Source organism: Parasteatoda tepidariorum, chromosome 6 (genome assembly GCF_043381705.1).
Source record: "Parasteatoda tepidariorum isolate YZ-2023 chromosome 6, CAS_Ptep_4.0, whole genome shotgun sequence".
In the NCBI taxonomy this organism is placed as follows: domain Eukaryota; kingdom Metazoa; phylum Arthropoda; class Arachnida; order Araneae; family Theridiidae; genus Parasteatoda; species Parasteatoda tepidariorum.
Window position 1 is genome coordinate 20,459,727 of NC_092209.1, and position 24,477 is coordinate 20,484,203.

General features: G+C 30.2%; 1 protein-coding gene across 1 annotated transcript in view; it reads left to right on the top strand.

Moving 5' to 3' along the window:
* Positions 1-24,477, top strand: part of LOC107443225 (G protein alpha o subunit) — a 124,575-nt gene that overhangs the window by 75,143 nt on the left and 24,955 nt on the right. Inside the window, exon 3 of the mRNA XM_021144307.3 lies at positions 18,671-18,812. Within this exon, the coding sequence (XP_020999966.1) occupies positions 18,671-18,812 (142 nt within the window). The remainder of the gene's footprint in view (positions 1-18,670; positions 18,813-24,477) is intronic.

Here is a 24,477-nt window from a genome sequence, read left to right on the forward strand (position 1 = left end):
GCCTCATGTCCAAGAGGTCGTGGGTTCGATCCCCCCCCGCCGAAGATTCCACGTTTAGTAAATGGTGACTATTACACGTTAAATCTGTCGAATCACAAAGTTCTCCATGCTCCTATAACAAATTATACCTCTGAGGGTACTGATCCAGGAGTTTCCTTGTCTACTGGATTGGTTCAAAATTACAAGGCTACGGAGTTGAACATTTGTAGTCGTAAGACTAAAATTTTGTCAACTGTTCTACGACTGTTAGAAAATTATTAAATTAAACCCTGTATGCTGTGTAAAAAATACATTTAAATGTAAGTGGGCGTTTACAATAGATTCAAAGCACAGTACAGCCAGTATTCCATAATAGATTATTTATTTAAATAAATATTATACTTCACGACCTGAATTGTGAATTTATTTTGCTATATGCAATTTTTTGCAATTCTTTTCTAAATAATTTACCGATGCTATTCTCTCTTTTACGCATTTTAAAATTTTCTCGGAGAAAACATAAATCAAAAATAAATTCCTTGTCAAAGGGAGTTGGAGGAAAAGAATATCTTCAAAGCGAGTAAAAAATGTGATAAATTCTGTTCCCAATAAAAAAGGAAGAAATAAAGTAGCACAACATTAGGTGTTCTGAATACAAAAAAGATTGATTTCTCAATTCCAGGGACGAATACTTTTTTGGCGAAACTCCAACAACATGGATAAATTATGGCTGAACTCTATTTGCCTCTGAATGAAGCTTCAACACTTGGAACAGAAGTGATAAGACAAAACCGTTTTTTCTTGACAAATTGCTACATTTAATGAGCGATTAACGGATTGACTAGGATAAAATTATTAAAATACTATTTTTTGATGAAATTGAATTTTTGGATTGTTTTTCATGAAACTATTTCTTGGTGAATACGTGGAGACAATATTTCATCAAATTGGAGTTATGACTGTCTTCTGTTGCCTTAGACTATGAATTTCATCATTAGGCTTAATGCTAATGGAACAGAAGTGATGAGACAAACCCTTTTTTTCTTGACAAGTTGCTACATTTAATGAACGATTAACGGATTGTCTAGGATAAAATCATTGAAATACTATTTTTTGATGAAATTTAATTCTTGGATTGTTTTTCATGAAACTATTTTTTGGTGAATGCGCCGAGGCAATATTTCGTCAAATTGAAGTTATGACTGTCTTCTGCTGCTTTAGAATACGAATTTCATCATTAGGCTTAATGCTACATATCGATACTCTTAATTGTCCCTTCTACTCCGATTTGAACTCTTTAAAAAAAACATATATTTGTAATAAGTTTAATCAAAAAAATATTAAAAACTATGTGGGGACGAAAATTTCACCGATGAAATGGGCAGTGTTGTTTGCTGCTGATTAAGCCACAGAGAAATATAAAGTTTTCTCTTTATTGTTATAGCATAAGAAAGAGAATGCTTTTTTCTTTTAATGCGCTGCAAACTGGCAACACTTGCCCAAATGATTTTATCACCACACTACGGCAAAAAGCTGAACTATTTGTTTGATTGATGATTTTATCGTATTCTTTTATTGGTTTTAATTGAATTTATGAAGTTCTTAATAATCGTTTGGTTATGTGTTTCATTTTAGTTGTATAAAATGCTTCGACGTTAATTATTCTTTGATAATGCCGTGTGTTAATGAAGATAAAATTATACTTTGCAAAGTAAATTACTATTTAATTAAAATATTTTAATTTCTCACCTTTTTTGTTTTTATATTTATTTCAATTATGAATGTTATTAGCATTTTCACGAATGACTTGCACCGTTAATCCTTTCAAACTAATGGAAAAAATTAGTATGGAAAAGCGTTATTTGTGTATATTTTGTTCCTTTTCTCTGTTTATAGTAAAATTGGATTCTGTTGAACTATCTGTAATTGATTCTGTTAAACAAAGTAACGTAGAACTCTGTTTTTAGTGGAAACAAGAGCAATTTAAAATGTGACAGAAATATTTTTTACGTATAATAGAACAAATATCTGAAATAAAAGAAAATTTTTATGTTTCTGCACAAATACGCAATAATAAAATACAAAACACTATATTAAATTCACACTATCCTATCTTTATTCAAATATTTTATTGGAATGAAGCAAGAAAAAAACACTTTTTAAAAACTAATCTCTATCAGAAAAAGTATTTCATTCATTTCTTCCTGCTATGAATCTAACCATTGTGCATGATATAATCGTAAAGAATAAATCGAATGACAGGGACACTTAATTATAACCATAGAGTGTTAATTATTTAAATAAACTGTATCAACTAACCGTTTCCTTTAAGTGTTACTGGAGGGCACAGAGGACCGTTGAGCTGGAAGAAACCTTATAGAAAACGTCATGATGACGTCAGAATGGATTGTCTTTTATTATAGATCGCGGTTTCAGCTTATAAATTAGCATTTACACTTTTATCTAAAGCATAAAACATACAGCAATATAAAGCAGATATAAATCGTAAAGCGATATCTAAAGCAACATATTATATGTGCGGTATTAGAGCAATATACTTCGATAGAAATTATTTTGTTCATTTTAGTCATATATTTTTATACACATTATTCTTCCATACAATAATAATTGTTACCCAGGAGTTGCCAAACATTTAGGGAAGAGAGTTACTTTTCGAAAGAGAATTATGCGTAAGATATTGCATAGATATGTGTAAGATATTGCATAGATATGCGTAAGATATTGCATAGATATGCGTAAAATATTGCATAGATATGCGTAAGATATTGTATAGTTATGCGTTAGAAATTGCATTTTTTCGTAAGATATTGCATTAAATTGTATAAGAAATGACGATGAAAGTGTTCTACTATTAGCACTAACTTTGTTTACCTGAACCTCTTTTCTCCTGCCCTGCCATTTTGGCCATCTTGCAACAGATTAGTTTAGTTTAGTAGTTACAGATTAGTTGTGAGACTGTCCACAAGAAGGTCTTAATTCGGACATTTGCCTTGATACTGCTGAAGCTGTGTATAGGACCTTTGATTCTATATAATGTCTTATAGATTTATCATTGATTTGTTTTTCATGTTCATAACAAGACAACCAACTTACTTTCTGTGGCAAGACAGCTTTGTCTGACCACATAATCTTTTTAAAATAATTAATTATATTTATATCGGACGTCAACGCACTGTAGCCTCTTTAAGCTAAAGTGGTAGATGACAGAACAAAATATCCACTGAATGTAAATGGATATTCACTACCTCTTTTTTTTGTGACGTCGCTTTTTGCTTGTGGCAATGTTCATGGCGCATATGGCAATGTTCGTAGCCAGGCATTCATAGGTTAATATTTAAAATTTGCATTTAATAGCAACTATATTTCAATAGCCTTCGCCCTATTTGCTCGTCGTTACAACACACGTTGTTTCTTTGCCTTGAATTTTTATTTTGTTTATTTTTAATCTGTATACTAAGCTTTGTTTAGATTTTTTATTAAAACTCAACAATTTTCACACCAAGTGAAGAAAGGGTTAACATTGGAATAAACTTTGCGTGGATAAAGCTCAAATAATACCATGTAAACAAACATACTATAGTTCCAGTTCTATAATGAAAAACTTCTTTTAGTGTTCGAACACAGAATAAGCCATTCTTTCTGCGTTTGTCACTGAAGATGGTTCGGTACAAAAGAACCAAACGTATAGCATGTCTGTTACATTATTTGTGCAGGTATACCAATTCCATGTTTTTTAGCTTTATTCTAATTTAATATTGTTGTGATTTGAAATGCAAGAGAAAAAGAGCTAATAATACAGAGTATATCTTTATTTTAAAACTTTTTTAATTTAATTAAAGTTTATTAAACATTTTGATTATGTACTTACAATTTATATTATGAATTTATTTCATGGATTAAATTTAGTACCTCAATGAAACAGTTTTTGGAATCAATAACTTTTCAACTAAGAAAATAATATCTTGTTTAACTAAGAAGACAATAATTTTTTTAAACATATATTTTCACATCATTAATCAATATGTAAAATCTTGATAGAATAGTGAATATAACGATATTTCTATTATTCTAGATTCTACGACTTAAAAACAAATAATTAATTCGTGACTAAAGATCATTAAAATAGTTCGTAAAATGAAACTACAACATAATTCGATTTATAAATTCACAAATGTGATCCGTAAAGTAAAAAAAAAATGCAATTGTCTATCAAATAAATGACTTGAAAATAATAATGGTACAACAATAATCAATAATTTATTATTATTCAAATAATGAAAAAATTAAGCCTTGGACTGGGTTTAAGTTTTTTATTCTATTTTCGCCTTTGTATTTACCGATTAGCCCATACTTACTGCATAAATTTTCATATTCATATTCATACTTTTTTTTTATTACATAGCAACCATTTAACCTAAAATTTTTTATTTCTGGAACACGTCTCTTTTTCAAACTATTAAAGACTGAAATCTTTCATTCCTAGTACTAATAATTGAAGAAGCTGAATATCCCTATCCAATATATCCTATGTTAATAATATAAAATTAAATATTTTGTGATACATATATTTCCACGCTTGGGACTGATTAATTAGAGCATAAATACAATCTGAAGAACTAAAACTCTAATTAGAATTTAAAATGTTTTTTAAACACTCATATGTACTCTAAATGTAACTTCAATAAATAACATGTTTTAAATTTACTGCGTGGAGATAATGGTTTTATACATTTTTCGGAACTACTATTCAAATAAATGCCAAGCGAAATAAGATATTAAAAACCGATGCAAAATTCTGATTTTCAAAGATAACTTTTGCATATAATTCATTTCCATTTTCATTCATTTTCGAAAGGAAAAAAAAAACATTTTAAAAACCTTATTTCATCAAAAATAATTGTTTTATGCTAATTGTTGGTCAGAGTTTTTTAAACAACTTGTCTGCTCTACTACTAAGTCAGTTTCAGAAGGAAAAAAAATCAGCTACTGTTACCATATAGGCTTCTTTAGCTTAAATAATGACACTGGGAAACAAATTTTTAAAAATTTACTCAAGTGAACACTAAGCGTCATCACTTCTCTGGTACGTTGGGCGTGGTAGAAATAAGGCGATGTTTCATTTAAATTCATGACAAGTTACGTTAAGGTCATCTGTTGTTTGACTTTAAAGTTATTTTCAAAAGTATTTTATAGGGTCGTGATGGTTTTGGGGATAGAGCGTTTGCCTCCCTATGAGCTGAACCGGGTTCGAATCCCAGAGATGGTTGGTCGATGCCGAATTCCGTATCCGGCTTGCACTGAACGCAGTGCTGACGTAAAATATCATCAATGGTAAACTGATTATGAGATGGAGTCCCTTACCATCAGGCTAATCGTGGTAGGTTTTCGTGATTTCCCCCTCAATTTAACGCAAATGCGGGTTATATCCATCAAAAAGTCCTCCTCTAAAGCAAAAATTTCTTCCAATTTTTTATTCCTTTGTGTTCTGGATTGGGTTCAAAATTACAAGGCTACGGAGTTGAACATTTATAGTCGTAAACCCGAAACATTTGCTCTGTTGTTCAACGGCGGTTATAAAATAAAATGTATCTTATACGGCCAGGATAGTGCGGTCGGTAGGGCGTTGAACTCGTGTTCGTGAATGAACAGAAATTCGAATCCAGCCAACCGAAGAATCCCGCGTTTTAAATGGTAACTGGTGCGCTTTAAATCTGTTGGGGTCACAAAGTCCTCCGAGTTTTCATAACAAGTCAATTCCTTTTGGGATACTGATCCAGGAGTGCAGGATAACTGTGGGAGATTCTTGTGGTTTTCCTCTCTATGTAACGCTAATACGGGTTAGTTGCATCGAAAAGTCCTTCACGAAGGCAAATTTCTCCTAATACTTTATCCAGGAGTTCCCTTGTCTTCTGAATTGGGTTCAAAATTACAAGCCTACGGAGTTGAACATTGGTAGTCAAACTCAAATTTGGGTTGGCTAATCAACAACGGGTATTAAAACATGTATTTTAAAATAAGACAAGTGTATTTTGTAACTTTATAAATAAACTGAACTAAAAATATCTGTAGATTTCGGAGCAAAAATAGTTCAGTGGTTATAGATTTTTAATCCCCACATCGGATTAGCTAAGATCAAGTACTTGCACAAATACAACAAATAATTTGTTCCCCAGTGTAGCGTATTTAAAGCGCGTTTTACATAACAAAAAGTTTTACCTTACATATTACAAAAAAAACTGTTTATTCCATGGTTAACATTTCGAATTCTAACACAGATGTGTTATCTAAAATGGTTTTCATAATTTTAATAAATCCTTTGTAACTCCCAATATGTATGATTGATTTGAGATTAAATTCTCTTTTTCAACGATCACTATATACTGTACATATATAGATTAATAGATAAACAAGTCTAGACTTGTGATTACCGATAATGTAATATAAGATATGAATGTTCATATAAGATATGAATGTTTAATCACATTTTGTTTGCATCTTTAAATCAGACTCATATTGCCTTTTGAAAGGTTATTTGTTGAATGCAATATATGTTTAATTTGTTTTATTTTAACATGTTTGATCTAAATTGCAGAATGTTCTATTTAAAATTTTGCTCAATTCAAAAACTTTTGAAAACACCATATCAAAAGATCTAGATACCCACAATTTCATTAGATCATTGTTTCAATTTGCGAGCTAGCCCTTATTCTTTAATGACTATTTACTTTAAAAATCTTTGTTCTTTTATTTTACACACCACAAATTTGTATATTTATTCAAAATTTTGGAATGTCAATAGACTGATTCATTTAGCATTTTAATATCATTAGGACAATTGGATAGCTGCAAATAACGTGATCATAGGCAAATATTTGCATTTATTGATTCAGAAGCCACACACGTGTGACGTCGCTTGCAGGTATCCAATTAAGTCTGATTTAAATCACATGGTTAGACATAATTACTTCACTTCGTTTCGAGTTGTAAGTACTCAACTTATATTTCTTATTACCAATAGAATTCGAGATTACAAAAAAGTTTCATTATATCGCAGCGTTCCAGAATCTTTAAACGACATAAAACTAAAAATTTAAATCAATTCTTATTGGTGAAAGTTCATTAACTTCAACTTTTATAACTTAATCAGTTTAAAATAAACATGGCAGCTTTTCTGAACTTATGAAGGTCATAAGGCTAGTTTATATAAATAGAGAATTGCGAAAGTTCATTTACTTCAACTTTTGTAACATTATAAGTTTAAAAGTTATTGAAACATGAACCATGAAATTTGCATAAACCGTTATGGAAAAGAAAATTTTATTCCATGCAAATAACATTCCAAGTCGAGCGACAAAGTTCCAGAAAGTTCAGGGGTAAAATCAAACTGAACAACATACGACCTTTTCATCTAAGCCATTAGCGAAAAGGTTGTAATCTTTTTCATTCTGGTAAATCCTTTTGTTTATAAAAAGTTCTTTAAACTACCATTTGAAAACTTCCCCAATGTATTCCCAGTTTTGTAGAACGTCGCACATGATCCCATGGCGAGTTTATTGGCGACAGAGCGCTACACTAATTATCATCCCAAAATCCCTAACCGCCCAACGTCATCAGATGACGTCACAAACGATATATCTTCACCTTTGCCATTAATTGTCGATGCTAATAGAAGACCGAGATCATAGTTCTATTTTTAGAATCTCTTCTTACCTCTTTACCCACGGTCATTTTTTTAAATATAGCTACTAATATAGCAATATACTTTCTTTTAGCACTTTTCTCATTCAATACTGTAAGTGATATTATATTTCCGAGAACACATTGAAAGTGATAGCGATAGGAAAACTTAAAATGGCGCTATTATTGCAAGGCTATTTTGTTCTATTCTTTATTTATAGTAACAGCATAGAATAGGTACGTGACGCAAAGGAGGCGATTTTGCTACCGAACAATGATTTAAAATTATTTATAAAATTATTGCATGGGTTTTTTTTTCTTTTGGTTCGATAAGTTCAGTTTACCATTGTCGCTTCGAAAGATTTATAATTTGATAAAATTATTTATAACCGCGAAAACGATTAATTTATTTCCATGCTTAGTCGAACACGTTTTGTTAGTTAGTATAGATTTTTATGTAATAAACCGATTGCTTTAATGAAAATTTTAAAAAGTGGAATTTGAAAGAAAAATATATCTTAGATAAACGATTGTTCGATAATTTTACCGCAGTCGACATATTTTGCAAAGAGACATTCAATATGCGGACCCTTGATTTCCATAATATCGTTGACACGTGATCTCCAGAGAATCACCCAAACACGATTTTTCAAATGAAGTGATATTCCTTAGCGTACAAGACTTTTTAGTTTTCTCTGTAAATAAGAGGACAAAATTAAGCCAAATGTATTTGTGTAAAGCTTCTTTTAAAAGGACGTTAATCTTTTTTCAAAATCAAAGAAAAAGATCGTAGAAGTGTTTCATTTTGGTGATTTAATGTAGAAAAGCAAGAAACTTTTCCCTACCTCAATATATATTTAAAGTGGTAGGTTGCAAAATAAAGCTTCTTGATTTTATAGAAGTGCGATCTGTATTTTTAAACAATGACGCACTTTATATTGTTGAGCAAAAAAAGTTTATATACTTATAACTTTATTTAATTAATAAACTGATAAAAATATGAATTTTTTAATAAAGGTACCATTACTCTAAGCAAGTTCTTGGAAACTTTCCCAGAAACCTTGAACATTTTTGCAAAACAAACAATTGCAATTACTTGAAAAACTAAATAATGTACGCAAACTCATTAATATAGATAGTGATATTACATTTCCAGGAATGATGGGGAAATAATTGCCGTAGGAACATTTATAATGACTCTATTATTGCAAAACTATTTTGTTCCATTCTTTGTTTATAGGTACAAAATACTTCCCAAGAAACAAAGGAGGCTATTTTGCTATAGAAAGAATTATTTTAAAAAAAATTTAAAATTGCAAGTTATTAAAAAGTAAAAGAAATTGCTAGTAGTCAAAAAATACAATTATCAGAAAGAAAAAAAAACTTTCCCTAACTTGACTGAATTAAATACATCGGAGAAAATGATTTGTTAAAATATTTAATCGATACATGTTTTCTCAACTAAATATCTTTTTAAATTAATCGTTCAAATTTTAAATAGACTAGAAGTAATCAAAAATATTTTGGAAAAGGATCTTTTGGAGAATTCATAAAATTCTATTCCAATCTATAAAGTAGAAAGAAGTTTTCTCAATAAATGTCGTAAGGATATAATACTTTAAGTAAGTTACTAAACAGTTCCAATAATGTCCTGATCACTAAATAATATAGGGTGTTTATGAAGTCCCGGACCCATTTTGATGTTTATTACATCATAAAATGATAAAGATTGATTAAAATTAATAACATAAATGGTTAGATAGACTCAAAAAGTCTCATGACCCTTGTCAATGAACTTCCACGTGTGCCCCCTTCGTCGTACGGAGAATATCAAGTCGATAGTCAATTTCACGCTAGGTAGCGGCAAGCATGTCGGCATTCACAGAGGTTGTAATTCTGGCTTTTAGGTCATCAATGTTCGACACGATCCTCCTGTAAACATTGTTCTTTATAAATCCCCAAAGACAAAAGTCCAGCGGCGTTATATCAGGTGATCTGGGTGGCCAAGGAATTGGACCTCCTCGCCCAATCCATCTTCCTGTCTCATCAGTCGTCGGGCTCATCAGTCGTATTCTTAGACATGTTGGAAAACTTCGTATTTCTACAACTAGAAGAGCTTTAGCCACATGTCTTTTTGCAACAAGATGGTGCACTACCTCATTGGGTTATCATCGTTCGTAGTTCTTTGCATGACCATTTTTCAGGAAGATAGATTGGGCGAGGAGGTCCAATTCCTTGACCATCCAGATCACCTGATATAACGCCGCTGAACTTTTTTCTTTGGGGATTTATAAAGGACAATGTTTACAGGAGGATCGTGTCGAACATTGATGACCTAAAAGCCAGAATTACAACCTCTGTGAATGCCGACATGCTTGCCGCTACCTAGCGTGAAATTGACTATCGACTTGATATTCTCCGTGCGACGAAGGGGGCACACGTGGAAGTTCATTGACAAAGGTCATGAAACTTTTTGAGTCTATCTAGCCATTTATGTTATTAATTTTAATCAATCTTTATCATTTTATGAGTTAATAAACATCAAAACGGGTCCGGGACTTTATAAACACCCTGTATATATTAAACGTATTTAAAATAAAATGCTTTTAATATAAATCTTTAACAATTGTGGAACATTTTTTTTCATTTCTTCATTTTATTTGAAGATACTAGATCATTTAGGGTTCCATAGCCATAAAAAATGGGAGCCGTTGTTCTACATTATTAACAAAACGAACAAGATCATATTTCTGCAACGACCAGCATATGAACAGTGGTGGATAGAGCGTTCGCCTTCTAATGAGGTGAATCCGCACCCGGCTTACGCCTACCACAATGCTCACATAAAATATCCTCAGTGGTAGACGGATCATGGGTTAGAGTCCCCTTGCCGGTCAGACTAACCGTGGGTGTCATAAACTCAAAACTGGGTCTTCTTTCCAACGACAGTTATGAAATGAAATAAAAATGACCAGCATAAATCAAAAACAAATTCAGAACTAGTCCAGATGCTCGATTACTTAGGGTTCCGTCCGTAGCCGTAAAAAATTGGGAACCGCTGATCTACATTATTAAAAAAACGAACGAACTCCTACTTCTACAATGACTAGCATACAAGACGTGGTGACCGATTTGACTTCCAATGAGTTTAACCAGGTTCAAATCCCTTCGATGACTGGTAGATACGAATTCCACACCCGGCTCCCACCAGCCACAGTGCTGTCATAAAATATCCTCAGTGGTAGACGGATCATGGGTCAGAGTCCCCTTGTCGTCAGGTAAAAGGAGGCCTTCGTGGTTTTTCTCTCCATATAACGCAAATGCGGGTTTGTTCCATCAAAACGTCCTCCACAAAGGCAAATTTCTCGCAATATTTGATTCAGGAGTTCCCTTGTCTTCTGGATTTGGTTCGAAATTACAAGGCTACGGAGTTGAACATTAGTTGTCGTAAACCCAGAATTGGGTCGGCTGTTCAACGACGGTTATGAAACAAAATAAAATGACCAGCATGACGTAGAAATTTTAACTAGTTAGTTTCTTACTAATTCAGAATGGCCATTTTTAAAAAAAATGATGACAAATGTTTTATGAGGTTGGTTTTTCATCTCACTTTTAAAAATCAAATTGGACTGTTTTAACATCTATATTTTCCTTTAATTTAAAAATATAACTCGGTTCAAGAGTTTGTAAAACCAATTTGTTGCTTTAATAACTCTTCAATCACTTTTTTAAATTGTTTACAGTTGTAGCGGCTAAGCTGCTATTGCATGAAGAAAGCAAATCATTAGCATTTTTTTTTTTTTGAATAATTATGATATCACGAATATGAAAGCATTCATTCTCTTAAGAGTATTAAAAGTTTTTGAGAGTATTGAACCATATCATTGTCAAAAATTGCTTCAACCTTAAGACTTTGCCAAATTGAACCAGCTTATCAGTGTTATAAAAGATAAATACACTCTATAGCAAAAAAATCGATGCACCAAGAAGCAGTTATCCGATTGCTTTGAAATTTCGTATGCATAAATGTTTTGAACAGATATGGCTGGAATGATGCCGACTGGGGACGCATAGTCTTTAGCGACGAATCCTGCTTCCAACTGTGTCCTGACGATCATCGAAGACGTGTTTGGAGACGCACAGAGCAGAGGGGGGTTCCTGCCTTCGCTATTGCATGCCACACCAGCCCTCAACAAGTCATTATGGTCTGGGGTGCCATTTTCTTTGACAGCTGGACCCCTTTGGTCGTCATTAGAGGTACACTTACTGCACAGCGGTACGTCGACGACATCCTAAGACCTGTTTTGCTACCGTTTCTTTTGCAGCCCCCTGGGCTGGTTTTTCAGCAGGACAATGCCAGACCACATACGGCACGTGTTGCTATAAACTGTCTGCAAGCTTGTCAAACTCTTCCTTGGCCTGTCAGATCACCAGATCTCTCTCCCATCGAGCATGTCTGGGATATGATGGGAAGGCGATTGCATCTGGCACGGAATGTTGATGACCTCGTTCGACAATTGGATCGAATTTGGCAGGAAATACCGCAAGAGACCATCCGGGAGCTTTATCGGTCTATGCCACGCCGTGTGGCAGCTTGTATCCAAGCTATAGGCGGGTCAACACCTTATTGAACTTGTTACTGTAACTCTGCAATAAATTATTCAGATGTTCTGAAATTTTAATCATTTACTATTATGTACATTGTCTTCCTATCCACCAATTTTCGTTTCAATCGGACAACTCCTTCTTGGTAGCGTCGATTTTTTTGTTATAGAGTGTATTTTAGCAGAATAATATTTATAAACCTAACAGTGGTCTCAATAAGAAACTACATGTAGTTTCTTATTTATAGTGCTCTATAAAAAATTCCGGTTCAAATTACGGTATAAAGTACCGGCATTTTGGATGCAATCTCCTTTTTACCGTAAAATATTATATCAAAATTTTTACAGTAATATTTATTTTATTTGAGTGATACAGAGATTTTACTATATTACTGTAAAAATATTTATTTTATTTGAGAGTAAAAATATTTATTCAATTACAGAGTAAAAATATTTATTTAATTTTATTTAATTCGAGTGATTCAAGGATTTATATTATTATTTATTATGTATTTATTAATTTAAGTAGAAAGTAAAATTATTTAATTAATTTTATTTATTTCAATTTATATAATATTTATTTAATTAGAGTGATTAAGGGATTGTACGGTAATTGTTACTGTCAAAATTATAATATATTAGATTTTTTGTTCCGTAACCTGCTCCAGTATAAATGGATTTTACGGTAAAAAGTACGTTTTACCGCAATTTAATCTTAAATTTCATACAGTGAAGCAGATCTTATTATACTACATTTAGAAACATTTCCAAACGCAGAACTATAATATCGTTTAAATTACTGTAACCTTAAATCCTTGTCAAATTGATCTATTATCATAAAATTCATTTCTTCTTGTACAATGAGCAAAACAAAAAAGATATCCTGAATAACTTTCGTTCTAATACTTGGATTTTCACGTACTAAGTGTCAATCTTAACAATCTGGAGGTTCTTAAATACACTATTTATGTAGTGCTAACTATTGATTAAGCTACGAAATTGGACACAAAAACTTACTTTCTCTCAATAAACATATGTATTTTTTTTACATATTTGGATTCTTAACCTTCAAAATGTAGGGGGTAGCCGCAATCTGGTAAATATGGTATCCAGAGTTTCGTCAGGAGAGCAATCCAAAGTTCAGACCCCTATGTTAATTTCCCCTTTTGTGTTTATAGTCATATTTTTAAAACTAATTGAGCAATTCCAAAAAGAGTTGCACCCATTCATAAAACCCATTTACCCAAAGATAATTTCATGCAAAAATAATTTTTAATAATTACATCTTGTTTTTTGTTATTTAATTTAATTGTGGATGAAAAAACTTTGAGTTCTAAATTTGTTTATACCATATTAACCTACCTACGTATTTTTCTATTGCAAAATCTGAAGTTTCAACAGTTTTTATTAAGTAGAAGCCAAGAAGAATTAAAATTAATTAATTTTAAAAAAATAATTTGGTGATAATGAAGAAATGTTTTAAGGGGGGCGATTAAGATTTAAATATAGATAACTCACGAGAGACTTGACTTACGCGGGCGTAGTGAAAATTTCATTGGTATTTTTTTCGCTAATAGCAGATTGCTAATCCTTCTTTTTAATTATAAAATACTATGTTTCCTTTTTATTCGTCTAAAAATTTATTCGTAATTTAATAAAGAGATCTGAATAAAAATTTTATTTAATGAAAAACACCTTATTCAACGAATGTCAAGTTTTATAAAAGTATGTTTCTGATAGAATGTGATTAGACATCAGATTTTTTAAATTTTATTTTCAGTTTGTTCTCTCAATAGAAAAAATTTCAATTATATAAAAACGTATGCATAGATTTGAAAAAATATATTTTTTTAATCAATAACTATTAGTACGAATACGCAGTCAACATTTTTAAGCATCTTAAAATTTCTCAACATCTTATAAATCGTCTTAATCTTAAAATAAATTTTTTTAATCTCTGTTCACTCGGGTTTCACTGAATTACTTTACCAACTATTTAATTAAATGTTAACATTCCTCAAAATCTAATTCTTTACACTACCACGTATATTATTTATATATTAATCATTTGTTTTAGTACTTTAATTTAGGTTTGATTTTAAAGTAAAATACCTTTTTAAATTATTGTTAAGTTTTTATTAAAAGAAAACTGAAAATTAAATCTTGTTAAGAAATTTAAAATATTCTGCTGATCAAAATTATTCGATGCAAAACGGCTGACTATTTACTAAGTATGCTATTTTTTTGAAAAATAAAGATAAATTAATTGTCTTTTGTCAGATTAATTCACAGAAGATAAAGAGATGTCTTTTTTTATTATTTCTCATGTATTTGAGTAATGAAAAGTAAATGCGTATGTGTGCACAGCAAGAAATACAACAGTTTGCTTTGTTTTTTAAATGAACTAGCAAATATGGAAACGCATTTTTATTTTGACGTTCAAACTTATTCTTTCCCGCTAACTTTAAGAAAGTTGCTCTTTTAAAAAGGATAATGTTGAAAAAATTTGCTTAAAAAGTTAATATTATTTCTCAACCTTAGCACAATTCAAAAAATATTATTATATCAGGAAAATGCTCGATGTGCGTTATTTGAGTTAAACAGCAAAACTGAAAATAGAAAATTGTAGAAAGATTTCAAAAAATGCTCTTTTCCTAACTTTAGAATTTCCTTTGTACTAAAATGAGATATATTAAGAAATTTTTGGATCACAATTTATCTTATAGTTGCAATTAATATGTTCAGCAAATAGTTTTAATATACTTCTTTTAGAAATTAGAAATATAAAATGTTATTTTATTTTGACGTAAAAAAAACAAAAACATTTTAATTTTTCTGTTATGCTAAATTAAAACGTGAGAATTATTAAGTTAACCTGAATTCAATTGAAATCTGTTTGGACGTAATATTAATTGCCTGAAACAGTTAGAAACAATTAAACTTATTAAAATTAAACTTATTCCGTTAAGATCAGCAGGAAAAATTAGGAAAAGTAGTAAGAAGCACCGTTTACCATCATACTTACTATTCATACATTTAATCATATAACTTGAGTAATTTAAGCAAAAAAATAAAATAAGGATTAAAAGATAAATTCTATTAAAGTATGTCCTTAAGTATACACTAGAACATATCTAGAATAGATTTTGGATCGAGGAATAAAAAATATATTTTCTAAAAATTTCGAATAGGGCGGAGATGCTAACTCGTTCAAAATATTGTTTTCAATTGTTTTTTTTTTTAAATTTCCAATGAGCTGCACAATCGGTCTTGACGTGACGATGAGCAGACCTAGCGCGTTCTCCAGAGGTGGCATCCACTCCTTCAGGACCACCACAATGGGTGAGATACCGTTGTTCATGTTAATTTGGACGTCTAGTTTCTGCCACACTAGATGGCAGCACCGAGACTCTATTTGGATGATAAAGTGCACAAGGAATTTAATTTTGGCGGAAATGACAAGAGCCAATAAGGCACTCCAGGGATCTTTTACATGCCGCATAATCATACGACATGGCAGCTGAGAATTTTCTGCATTCCGAAAATCCGGTGTCTGAATCGGGGATCGAACCCGCAGACTTGGGCTCAGAAGGGCGACGACAAACCAACTGCGCCACCGAGCCACTTCATTTCAACTGTAGGCGGAATTGTTTAACATCCTAAAAAAAGTATTATAGAGCGGCAGTCAAAAAATAAATAAATAAATAAATAAAACTAAAATAAATAAATAAAACAAACTAAAATAAATAAATAAATGAATGAATAAATAAAGAAAAATGTTCGGCTTTGAATTTCTTAGAAAGTTTGATGAATTATATATGTTTTTCTCAATCTAAGAACCATAATCACCATCTTACGTTAAACTAATTTTAATATCGCATTAAATATTTTAATTTAATATACTGTATTATTAAATAGATAATCCCCAGAAACTAAAGCGGGAAGATAAAAATTTCAGTACCTTCTAAAAATATGAAACTGTAAATAAAAATCAACACGTTTTGAGCACTCAAAAATTCACGTCACTAGTCATTAACGTCTAGCGAGCCCTGAGAATTGCAACGTTTGAAGCAAACGTTCAGCGCTCTCGAAGGACTAAAGGAACACAGTAGATAAGTCCCTTTTCAAGAATACGACAAATCTATTCCTACACATTCTTTGCACTTTGGAGATAAATTTAATCTCGATAATGACAAAATTCTAACCACCCCTGCCAAATTACCCGGCCCATTATCTTGATACCCGGGAATCTTATTTTGTTCACATGAATGCTGCTTCTCTTGTTAACCATATTAATTTCACAATGGAGATGAGGAAATGCATTTTGCCCTGATTTGCCTTTCCAGGATATTGCGGTTTTTCAAGTTTTATTTTCCGCATTTACTTATGTTTTCTTGTTTCAACTTCACATTTCTGTTTCATATCACTTTTTTCACATCCTGCGAGTCTTCAGAACGGGCGTTTGGTTTCTTCATATTTCTTGAAGCCAATGAAGTTTTTACCGACAAGTATAATGGATCCGTCTTGATCATTATTTTGATCATAATCTTATGCAGAAGGAAGCAAACATCTGTAAATTATCATTTCAACAGGGTTCATGCCGTCTTTAAAACATTAATGAAATTAATGCATCTATTTTGAAATAATGTAAATAAGTAATACTGTAATATTGAAATAAGTTATTTTTAACTCTAAAATTAAAAGCTCTAAACTTAAGATTTTGTTATCAGATATTTGAAGCTATATATTGAAATTGATTATTTAATACTATGGTGAATATAACTGCAATAAAATACATTTATCTTCTTAGTTTTGCTGCCGTTATTACAGTTTCTTAAGGACCTTACGAATTCTGTTTAAAAGGAGACTATCGTATCAGATATATGTATGTAATGATGGTAAGAATCGTAAAATAAGTTTTAAACAAAAGTAATAAAGCAAAGAAATTATTTAGCATTATTTGGTGATTGTAATTGTTGAACATGTTAAGCGACATTTTATGGTGAATTTACGAAAATTGATTTCGGAATGTATAAAAACACCAGGATGCTATTTGCAAATTATCTTTATCTAAAGAAAGTCAGGTAACTCACATATTTGGTAGAATGAAGCGATTTTTTAAAAATTAAATTGTACAATATTCTTAAACATGCATTTTTCAATCTTTTAAAAATGTCACGTAACATTAACTAATTTCTTCAATTATAAAGAAAAAAAGAAATATCGCCGTAAAGAAATATAAAAGAAGTAAAAGAAATATATAGAAAACCTTGTAAATGTGCATTATGATTTCTTCCCGCCCGATATTTTACAATTTTAACGGTGTCTTTTTCGTGATTTGCCCTACAACCCTGTATATAATAAAAATTATGCAAATTTGGTTTTAGTATGTAATCTTCATATATAAAAAAGATGAAAATAATTTAGATACAAAGAATGCCTTATAAAAAGTTCATGTGCTCAAATATTAAAATCTTGGAAAATTATAGATAATTTATAAATCGGTACAAAGTTTATTTTTAAAGGAGATGAAAACGAAAGCTATCTTTGCATTTTTGGCAGTAATCAATTAAAAACAAATCTGTTCCTAGAAACTTAAAGATATTTTTCTATTAACTATTTTTGAAAATCAAGTCTTTCCGACCAGAGTTAACACAAAAATGAAGAATAGCTCCAGTTTTTATTGCATTATTTTTTATTCTCTCAGCTTGGTTGCTTAGCAGTGGAGTATTTTTCTCTTGCCGATTACGCGGCTAGAGTATGGTTACATTAAATTCCTGCTGTGGCGATAATTCTTGGCAGCTTTTTGGGACGACGCCACATATATAAAACTTCCCAGCACCCTAAAGTTTGATCTAATTACTTAAAATTTTGTCTACCCCTATTTTGATGGTCAGGAATCCAAATATGTTAAAAATATGTGTGTTTATTCAGAGAAAGTGCGTTTCTGTGTGTGACTTCGCAACTTAATTAATAGTTAGCACTAATTAATTAGTATATTTGAAGTCAATCCCAGAAACAATTCAGATTTCTTTTAGTACCTCAAAATACGATCATTAGAATGAAAGTTATTCAGGGTAATATCTTTTTTTTTCTTTCGCTCACTGTACTTAAGTACATAACATTTTGCACCAAACAATTGTGAATGGAAAATTTAATAAATTAATTACCTTATCAACGTTGGGAAAAATTTGTACCATAAAACGGTTCAAAACATCTATAACAAATCGGTTCAATGTTGAACCGATTTTTATCCGAGTATGTTTAGAATCCTATTGTTTAAAAAGTTGGAAAAAAAACTAGAGTCTATCCCACTGTTTATTTGGATAGTAATGTGAATTTATTAAGGTAAATCATGAAATTGATGTATTTTTTGTTTTCTTTTTCAGAATTATTCATGACAGTGGTTTTACGCAAGAAGATTTTAAACAGTACAAGCCCGTTGTTTATAGTAACACAATACAGAGTATGGTAGCCATTTTGAGGGCGATGCCTAACTTAGGCATCGGATTTGGTAATAATGAGAGGGAGGTAAGAATTGTTTCTTTATCTTAAATTAAAAATATGAATGAATATTCTTAAATTTGTCATTATTCTGAAAATAACCTTCTGGCGACTTTCAACCTGGTGAGAAAATATGTTCTACGAGAAAATAATGTCGTTTCTGCGCATGTCGATATTTGTTTGTCATTTATCAGCATCCAGCTTGCAGATTTCGAAATCATGCTAAACACATTTTAAGGTTAGAATGATTTGTTTTTTCGTCAATTACTAAATCTTAATCTTTTGATGATTTTCAAATTCTATAGAAAATACATTAGGAAAATCAGAAAATAATGTCGTTTCTATGCATTTAAATATTCGCTTGTTATTTATCAGCTCATTGTGAACTTCAAAGTCACGCAAACGACATTCAGAGTGACTTGTTTTCTCCTAAATTATTAAATAATATTTTTTTTCAATTTATGCAGAAACGGCCAACCAAACACCTGAAGAAGTACATATTCAACATGGCATTCTTTTTGAGTTTCAACAAAGTTTGCAGAACAGTTGCTTCCAAAAATACTTGCGATGTTTATCGCGAAATGCATTAGACGTTTATAAGGTCAAAGATGGTTTTCTGTGCTCACATCCAATAATTGTGATTTTTTCCTATTTATAGAGATCCAAAATCTTGGGGGGAAAATTAATTAATTAGGTAGGGATATAATGCTAATCCTATCATATACTCAACCAATATTGAACATGGAACTTTCATTTATTTCGGTTCCGCAGTAGACTGATCTTAAAGACACGGCTCCCAGTAGAACATCGAAGTCAAGAATCACCTGCTGTGGTCGGTAAGCGGTGAGTGACCACTTTCATCTTCCTGCGTAGGAACCGAGAGTGCGTGGTATTGGTCCTCGTTAAACTGTTCTACCATAAAGTGCTTGATTTCACGAACAAGTCGTCGGACTATCAAAGCAGGAAGCCATCTTCTCCGCAGAGGATGAAAATTGCGATGACATGTCTTCGGACCATCCTCAGGGATGCTTCCCGGACTGTCGCCAATAACCCATTGGGCAGCTCTAGTGTGACGTAAATAAAGTACCAACCTCCCTACCATTTATTCCGATTAGCTATAAAACTTTCTGAAAGGCAAAAAACATGAAATATGGATGAAGTCTAAAATATTATCCGCAGTTATTTTACTGGGGGGAAATTTATTTTATCGATCAAGAAATGAAAATTTGTAAACTAGATGGCAAAACGTTGTTAATAGCGGGTAAGTTTAAATTTCAACACAAAAGGAATATTTTATCTAAAACTAATCCAATATACTGGATACTATATATGTACTTGGTATATGTACTATAAAATCAAAGACTGCACTATTTCGATAGCTTTTATTCATCATTAGTTTTACGAATTAGAGATGATCCTCACTCTAATATTTTTTATACGTTACGGACATTGGCATTTATCCATCTATCTAGTTTTTAACCCAAAACAGAATTGTGAAACTAGTTTAATAATATCTACCTAGTTGGAAGTGTTATATAGCCAAAACTGATTTTTGCTCCAAAAACTGAAATCAAATTAACCAATATACTGGAATTTAGAAGCATATATGCCTTATATAACTAAAAAGTAACTGTAGAAGTGATTTTGATAATGTTTTTCGAACATTATTTGAACAATGAAAAATACGTATTCCGTAATCTAGAAATACAGTCCCAATATTTATGTCAAGAGAGCGGTCCAATGTTTGGACCCCTTAATGTTAATTATACTTTTTGCGTATTTCACCATATCTCGAGAACTTTTAAATCAAATTGAAAAAATTTTGAGTGCAATTATAAAATTTGTTTATCTAAAAATAATTCCATGCTAAATATAACTTTCTGTAAATAATTATTATTTTTATTAATTTGTTTAAAAATAGTCGAAAAAATTTTGAAATCTTAGCTATGCAAATTTATTCATCATTTCAAAGAATGCATTTTTAAATGGCGATTTAAAAAAATTAAAAAATCGGTTGAATAATTCCTGAGAAATCGAATTTCGAAAAAAGTCATATTTTTTTAATTCGATTTCTAAGGAACTACTCCTCCAATTTCGCACAAACTCTGTATTTTGTCATTTAAAATTGCACTTTTTAAAATAATGTAAAAAATTGTACAATTCAAAATTTTTTCGATAATTATTAAAAAAAATAATAAATTTTTACTAAAAGTTATATTTTGCATGAAATCTTATTTGGATAAATGAATTTTATAATTGCGAGCAAAACTTTTTTTAATTTGCTTTAAATGCTCTCGTGATATGGTGAAATATTCAAAAAGAAAAATTAACATTAAGGAGTTCACACTTTGGACCGCTCTCCTGACTAAAATATTAATATTATTGCTATTTTATAAATATTTGTTTCTCATTCTACGAAATCTTTTTATCTTCAAAATTTAAAAAAAGTATATTATACCCTTTTGTAGCAATATTCAACATTGAAGGTACAGACTGAGCTAACCTAAACAGCTGAATAAGCAAAATATTTATTCGAAAATATTTAATTACTGAAAATATTAAAAGAAGTATATTTGTTTAAAGGTTTCCTTTATTCTTCACTAAAAATTTCATGTCTTCCAAATTAAAAATATTAACTATATTTTTTGGTGTATTATTATCCATACTTACTTACAGAAGTATTTAAAAAAGAAACTCTTTCTTAAGTTTTTACTTTCAGTAAAAAAATAGAATTAATTAGATACTTTGTCAAATAAATTATCTTTAAAATTATCAGATTTATTACCTTTTTAAACATTCTGTATTTAGCTTTTAAATTGTTTGTTTAGTTTCACAATAAAATTAGAGTTTAATTAACTCAAGGTTATCCACTCAACCAATCTACTCCCTGTTTCTAAATACTTAAAATTTCAAAGTTAAGTTTTCAATTTAGAAATCACTTAATTGTTTGAAGGATAAACTATTTTTATAATCTTGCGCTATTTTTAGAAATAAAAGCAATTTAGTGTAGGTGTGCTAATTAGGAAGATAAAACCACCTACAAAAAAAGTTACTCCTGCTTAAAAAACATGTTCTAATTTTTAAGTAGGCGTCATTTCATTAAAAGTACGGTTATTTAAGACCTTTTTAAAATTAGTTTAGTGAAAATTAAGGAGCAGAATAGTATCAAAAATTTATAAAAAGAGAGATTTTATAACATTGTATAATAAAAAGTGTAAGAAAGGTTATTTTTTTAGATAAAATACAAATACTTAACTTTTTAAAAGTCATTTTTGGCAGTCGGTATTTGAGAAAGACTTTACTGTAGCTGCTATGTAGCAATGATTCTATACTTTTGTTTATATCTAAGGACCATTAGAAGCCTTACCAAATCAATGGCAGTTCTTGGCATACTCTACATGAGGGAAGTTCAGCATAGGTCTATCTTTGATACTTTACACCCTAAATAATTAGAATTATAGGCTTATTTTAATTAAAGAGAATAATTAATAGAATCAAACACGATTCTTATTAAATCCTGAAGCTTGATTAAAAGTTACTATGGTTTAATTTTAACGGAAATGTGGTTAAACATAATACCTTACATTAATTAATTACTAAGATTTATTACAATTAATGAGAGCAAATAATGCAATAAATTATAACTCTTATTATAAGCGTTTGTCGCAAAAAAGAACATTTTTCCCAGCGAATTCTACTTTTTAACGATAAAATTAGTTTCTAATAAGAAAATGTTCTTGCTTTGAGAAGTGTTGATGGTCATTCGAAAGCTCAAGAAGTTTAAAAGAAATCTATCTTACCATGTTCAGTTGGCATTGTGCCAATTTATCAGGTGACCTGTAAAGCCGGCTGCCACTTCTGACTTAGCTCCAGCTCCCGATGAAATATGTATTGATTAAATGAAAAATTAAACTACTCGTCAACTTATTGTTCAGAAACAATTTTACCCATTAATTTACTATTTTTATGCACCTCTGTGCTCCCGTACACATTTTAATATAGCCACTTGAGTTTTAAAAATAATCAAGCAATTTTATATGAATTTATTACCTATTTCTTACTCACGTGATTTAAAATAATAAAATAGTGATAAAAATTTTTCATATAATATATATATTATTAAAATAGTATTAATATATTACATAATATATAAAATGTTATAAAAGCATGAAATAAGCAGTTGCACTTTTCCTTAGTCACTGTAAAAAATTTCGAATCAAATTGCAAGAACTGGCACCTGATTTGCACCACTCGCAAAAATCCATTTTTATCTTAAAATATTATATCATAATTTTTACAATAATATTTATTTAATTGGAATGATTCAGTAATTTTATTGTAATTGAAAATTACGGTATCTTAGATTATTTGTTTCGTAACATGTTCCAGTAAAAATGGATTTTACGATAAAAAGTCTTGGTGCCGGTACTTTTCACAGTAATTTGATATTGAATTTGCTACAGTGTAGTATTAAAACTCAATAAGAAATGATCATAAAAATAAATAAATACTCTTCCAGATAAAAAAAAAGTTAAGTTTATAGATTAAAAGTTTAGAACATATTTTATACAACTTTATAAGCTTAAATATATGTTATAACTTATTTTAAGGCATAATTTGTTAACTTATTTTGTAATTTATATTACTTTATAGCAAGTTAATCATAATTATGAAAACCATTATTTAGTTATCGTTACATATTTATCATAATTTATTTAACTTTCCAAACTTTTATTCATAATAATACTAAAACAAGAAAAAACAGCGTGAAGATATTAATTTTTATTCACGTTGTTTTTTGCTTTCGTCTACGTAACACAAAGTGCATCCAATCCCTTCTTTTAGATTCATGTTGATGTTTACAATTATTTATTTCCATATTGTTTTGTTCTTTACTATTAATAATCAGAATCAAACTAATGTTAATAGCTTTTTAAGGAATTCCTTATGAATTGTTTTTTGTTGTGTTTTTTATTATTAATAATCAAAATCAAATTAATGTTAACAGTTTTTTAAGGAATTCCTTACGAATTGTTTTTTGTTGTGTTCTGCATTATTAATAATCAAAATCAAATTAATGTTAATAGTTTTTCAAGGAATTCTTTATGAATTGTTTTTTGTTGTGTTCTTTATTATTAATAATTAAAATCAAATTAATGTTAATAGTTTTTGAAGGAATTCCTTATGAATTGTTTTTTGTTGTGTTCTTTATTATTAATAATCAAAATCAAATTAATGTTAATAGTTTTTTAAGGAATTCCTTATTAATTGTTTTTTGTTGTGTTATTTATTATTAATAATCGGAATAAAATTAATGTTAATAGTTTTTTAAGGAATTCCTTATGAATTGTTTTTTGTTAAATCAGTATACGATAGGTAATATGGATCTGATAACTGTAGTTACGTATTGCTTATACGATATCGAATATTAAATAACCTATTAAAGGTTACCAGATTTTCAAACTTGGTGGGATTTTATTTATATTAGATTAATTAAATGTGTATTTTCTGTAAACCTTATTTTTTAATAACGTGTTGTAAAATATGCAACCAGCATTTGTTGTAGGATAAGATGCAGTTACAAATCACTCAAGAGCCAATACTGCTTAAGCGTTACAGATTCCTTTCTCTTGAATCAGATTTATTCTGATTTATTAAGTTCTGGACGAAACATCTTGCAACGTATAGTGCA